At 32.7% G+C, this 5,000-nt stretch overlaps 2 protein-coding genes and 1 pseudogene across 2 annotated transcripts; all 3 read left to right on the top strand.

The window, feature by feature from the left end:
* Positions 1-1,282: 1,282 nt before the first annotated feature.
* On the top strand, positions 1,283-2,301 carry LOC125368841 (50S ribosomal protein L14, chloroplastic-like). Its single transcript, XM_048370354.1, has one exon. The coding sequence runs from the start codon at positions 1,729-1,731 to the stop codon at positions 2,068-2,070; it is 342 nt and encodes a 113-aa protein (XP_048226311.1). The 5' UTR covers positions 1,283-1,728; the 3' UTR covers positions 2,071-2,301.
* Positions 2,302-2,794: 493 nt separating this feature from the next.
* Positions 2,795-4,220, top strand: LOC125368840 (30S ribosomal protein S11, chloroplastic). Its single transcript, XM_048370353.1, has one exon. It carries the CDS (start codon positions 3,503-3,505, stop codon positions 3,917-3,919), a length of 417 nt encoding a protein of 138 aa, XP_048226310.1. The 5' UTR covers positions 2,795-3,502; the 3' UTR covers positions 3,920-4,220.
* Positions 3,985-5,000, top strand: part of LOC125368835 — a 1,092-nt pseudogene continuing 76 nt past the window's right edge.

Raw genomic sequence — 5,000 nt, 5'->3', positions numbered from 1 at the left:
CTTTACATTCTATCTATTGATAAAACAAAAATGACAAACTCTTTGATTCTTTTTTTTTTTATTATTAAAAAAAAAAAGAATCAATTCGAATTATATTTCTATAGGGTTGAATAAAATAAAAAATTCGATTGATAATTTGATATAATTGCTATGCTTAGTGTGTGACTCGTTGGTTTTTTAGGTTCAGGATTAAAAAAAAGGACTGACTCATACTATGAACTAATAAGTATAAATATACAACTAATAACCAAATACAACTAATAACCAACTCATCGCTTTGCATTATCTAGATCCAAGGAAACATTCAAGATATGATATATTGCTCATATTTTTATTTATTATTGGAGCAATTTAAATCCTTTTTGCACAAACAAAACAAAAAACAAAAGAAAAACCAATCTGATTTGATTAGGAGTTGTAAATCAAAATCAAAATTATGCGGATAAATGGAAGGGTGAAAGAAAGAGAGAAAAAAATATCAATGATCTATGATTCCGATATGTAAGGTCTATGAATCATCAGATAAAGGCTAATGTACTAAAGCATCAATACCAATTGATCTATAATGAAACTAATTCATTCATAAAACAAAAAATCAAGAGCCTCGAGCCAATAAAGACTGAGAAGATTGACTCAAGAACAAATCAAATTAGAGGCTCCATTGTAAAATTAAGACCTAACCATTAATGGAGAAGCGATGGGAACGACGGAACCTGTAAATACATAAGATTTTATTGAAAACAAATCTTAATGATTTATTGGGAGGATAGCGAAAGGAACCAAAAGACAATCCATTTATTCTGAAGGATCGTGGATTAGCTCTACAAAACAAATAAAATAAATATTGAAAGAGTAAATATTCGCCCGCGAAATTTTTTAGATTATTGGATTTCTAAATTTTAGCGATCTGATATCATAATTATAATAAAAAAATATATATATATATATATATATATACCAATTTCTATTTCTATTCTAATAATCTAATAAAATAGAAAATAATCTAATAAATAAATTAGAAATAGATTAGATTAAGTAAATAAATTAAGTGAAATCTCAAAGAATCCCATGATTTAGTATATTATTCATCAAACACATATATATACATTTCATTCGCGAGGAGCTGGATGAGAAGAAACTCTCATGTCCGGTTCTGTAGTAGAGATGGAATTGAGAAACAACCATCAACTATAACCCAAAAGAACCCGATTCCGTAAACAGCATAGAGGGAAGAATGAAAGGAATAGCTTTTCGAGGTAATCGTATTTGTTTCGGCAAATATGCTCTTCAGGCACTTGAACCCGCTTGGATTACATCTAGACAAATAGAAGCGGGACGACGGGCAATGACACGAAATGCACGCCGCGGTGGAAAAATATGGGTACGCATATTTCCCGACAAACCAGTTACTTTAAGACCTACGGAAACACGTATGGGTTCGGGGAAAGGATCTCCTGAATATTGGGTGGCTGTCGTTAAACCAGGTAGAATACTTTATGAAATGAGTGGAGTAGCAGAAAATATAGCAAGAAGGGCTATTTCAATAGCAGCATCAAAAATGCCTATACGAACTCAATTCATTATTTCGGGATAGGAATATAGAACTAAAGGAAAAAGACTTTTGTTTTGGGGTGCTAAAATAAATCGAAAGTTTTTTTTTTGTTTTGGACAAACAATATATCTTTTTTTCCTTTGCATTAAAATAACAGATAAAAAAAAAAAAATGATATGATCCAATCTCAGACCCATTTGAATGTAGCAGATAACAGCGGAGCCCGAGAATTAATGTGTATTCGAATCATAGGGACTAGTAATCGCCGATATGCTCATATTGGTGACGTTATTGTTGCTGTGATCAAGGAAGCGGCACCAAATTCACCTCTAGAAAGATCAGAAGTAATCAGAGCTGTAATTGTACGTACTTGTAAAGAACTCAAACGTGATAACGGTATGATAATACGATATGATGACAATGCTGCAGTTGTCATTGATCAAGAAGGAAATCCAAAGGGAACTCGAATTTTTGGTGCAATCGCCCGAGAATTGAGACAGTTAAATTTACTAAAATAGTTTCATTAGCGCCTGAAGTATTATAAAATAAAAATTCTAAATAAAATAGAAGATAATACCATTTAAAATTAAGATGAGACCATGATACAGTTCTAGTATATAGTTATAGTATTTTTTATATAGTTTTTATTGTATAGTTATAGTATTTGAATAAAAATGAAATAGAATTTCATTAGTAAATTGTGTTTCACGCATATACCTTTAATAAAATAAGTAATTCAAAAAAAAAAAGAAAAAAAAAAGTATGTTGATTATATCAAAACTAGAGAGAAATTCAAAATTTAGTTTATCATGGGCGGGGATCCTATTGCTGAGATAATAACCTCTATACGAAATGCTGACATGAATAGAAAGGAACCGTTCGAATAGCATTCACTAACATCACTGAAAACATTATTAAAATACTTTTACGAGAAGGTTTTATTGAAATGTCAGGAAACACCAGGAAGGCAACAAAAATTTTTGGTTTTAACCCTACGACATAGAAGGAAGAGGAAGGGACCCTATAGAACTAGTCTAAATTTAAAACGGATTAGCCGACCTGGTCTACGAATCTATTCTAACTATCAAAAAATTCCTAGAATTTTGGGCGGGATGGGTATTGTAATTCTTTCTACTTCTCGGGGTATAATGACCGACCGAGAGCTCGACTAGAAAGAATCGGTGGAGAAAATCTTGTGTTATATATGGTAATCTTTCGGATATCCGAATTGTATCCCAACTTCTTATTTGTGAAAAAAAAAAAGAAAGAAGAGGTTTCTAATATCATTCCTATTACATTAATTGATACTTGAAGGGGATTTTAGATGGAATGAAAGAACAAAAAATGGATTCAATTTGGGAAGGTTAAATTTCTGAATCACTTTTTCAATAGTATGTTCCAAGTTCCTTTAGATAATGAAGATCTGGTTTTAGGTTATGCTTCAGGAAGGATCCAACATAGTTTTTTTATACCTATACTGCTCAGAAATAGTGTTAAGTATTTAGAATTCGACCAGAGCACTTCTAATTTATAGACTCCGTAACAAACAAAGATTTGAATGATTAGTCAGTTTTTTTTTTTCAACTTAAAAAGTCCTTTCACTTTCATCACTTTCAAGGGATACAATTCGCGATTTCAAAGTTTAAAGAAACTTATTTTCTTCAAAAAAAGTATGTATATTCAAAATTTAAGGGACGGCAAATATGAAAATAAGAGCTTCTGTTCGTAAAATTTGTGAAAAATGTCGACTGATACGTAGACGGGGGCGAATTATAGTAATTTGCTTTAACCCGAGACATAAACAAAGACAAGGATAATCTTGCTAAGCGGAAACGCTCTAAAGGATCTGATGTACAAATAAAAAAATGTATAAATAAAAAAAAGGATCTATTTTGACATGAAATGGATATATCCATAGACCCCTGACTTATATTTATGAGATAATAAAATATGGCAAAACCTTTACCAAGAATTGGTTCACGCAGGAATGGACGTATTGGTTCACGTAAGAGTGCGCATAAAATACCAAAAGGAGTTATTCATGTTCAAGCAAGTTTCAACAATACTATTGTGACCGTTACAGATGTACGGGGTCGAGTGATTTCTTGGTCCTCCGCCGGCACTTGTGGATTCAGGGGCACAAGAAGAGGAACGCCATTTGCAGCTCAAACCGCAGCAGGAAATGCTATTCGAACAGTAGTGGATCAAGGTATGCAACGGGCAGAAGTCATGATAAAAGGTCCTGGTCTCGGGCGAGATGCAGCATTAAGAGCTATTCGCAGAAGTGGTATATTATTAAGCTTCGTCCGGGATGTAACCCCTATGCCACATAATGGCTGCAGGCCCCCTAAAAAAAGGCGTGTGTAAATATAAATATTGAAGAGATTTCAAGAGACAAGAGAAATAAATAATTCAATGATTTCAATATTATTATGATTCGAGAGAAAGTAACAATATCTACTCGGACACTGCAGTGGAAATGTGTTGAATCAAGAACTGACAATAAGCGTCTTTTTTATGGACGCTTTATTCTGTCACCACTTATGAAAGGCCAAGCCGACACAATAGGCATTGCGACGCGAAGAGCTTTGCTTGGAGAAATCGAAGGAACATGTATCACACGTGCAAAATCTGAGAAAATACCACACGAATTTTCGACTATAGCAGGTATTCAAGAATCAATACATGAAATTTTAATGAATTTGAAAGAAATTGTATTGAGAAGCAATTTGTATGGAACTTGTGACGCGTCTATTTGTGTCAAGGGTCCTGGATATATAACTGCTCAAGACATCATTTTACCACCTTTTGTAGAAATCATTGATAATACACAGCATATCGCTAGCCTAACGGAACCAATTGATTTGTGTATTGGATTTACAAATCGAGGAGAAATCGCGGCTATCGTATAAAACCGACAAATAACTTTCACGAGGGAAGTTATCCTATAGATGCTGTATTTATGCCTGTTCGAAATGCGAATCATAGTGTTCATTCTTATGGAAATGGGAATGAAAAGCAAGAGATACTTTTCTCGAAATATGGACAAATGGGAGTTTAACTCCTAAAGAAGCACTTCATGAAGCCTCCCGGAATTTGATTGATTTATTTATTCCTTTTCTACATGCAGAGAAGAAAACTTCCATTTAGAAAAAATCAACACAAGGTTACTTTACCTCTTTTTACCTTTTATGATAGATTGACTAAATTAAGAAAAATCAAAACGAAATAACATTAAAATACGTTTTTATTGACCAATCAGAATTGACTCCTAAGATCTATAATTGCCTCAAAAGATCCAATATACATACATTATCGGACCTTTTGAATAAGAGTCAAGAAGATCTTATGAAAATTGAACATTTTCGTATAGACGATGTAAAACATATATTGGGTATTCTAGAAATAGAAAAAAATTTCGCAATTTAATTTTTTTACCAAAGAATAA

Source organism: Ricinus communis, unplaced genomic scaffold (genome assembly GCF_019578655.1).
Source record: "Ricinus communis isolate WT05 ecotype wild-type unplaced genomic scaffold, ASM1957865v1 Ctg20, whole genome shotgun sequence".
NCBI lineage: Eukaryota > Viridiplantae > Streptophyta > Magnoliopsida > Malpighiales > Euphorbiaceae > Ricinus > Ricinus communis.
Note: the sequence above shows the minus strand (reverse complement) of the source record. Positions and strands in the feature narration are given on the sequence as shown.

Bases quoted from the DNA above. Each gene is read 5' to 3' on its own strand.
- LOC125368841 (XM_048370354.1), top strand. From the start codon at position 1,729: ATGATCCAATCTCAGACCCATTTGAATGTAGCAGATAACAGCGGAGCC.
- LOC125368840 (XM_048370353.1), top strand. From the start codon at position 3,503: ATGGCAAAACCTTTACCAAGAATTGGTTCACGCAGGAATGGACGTATT.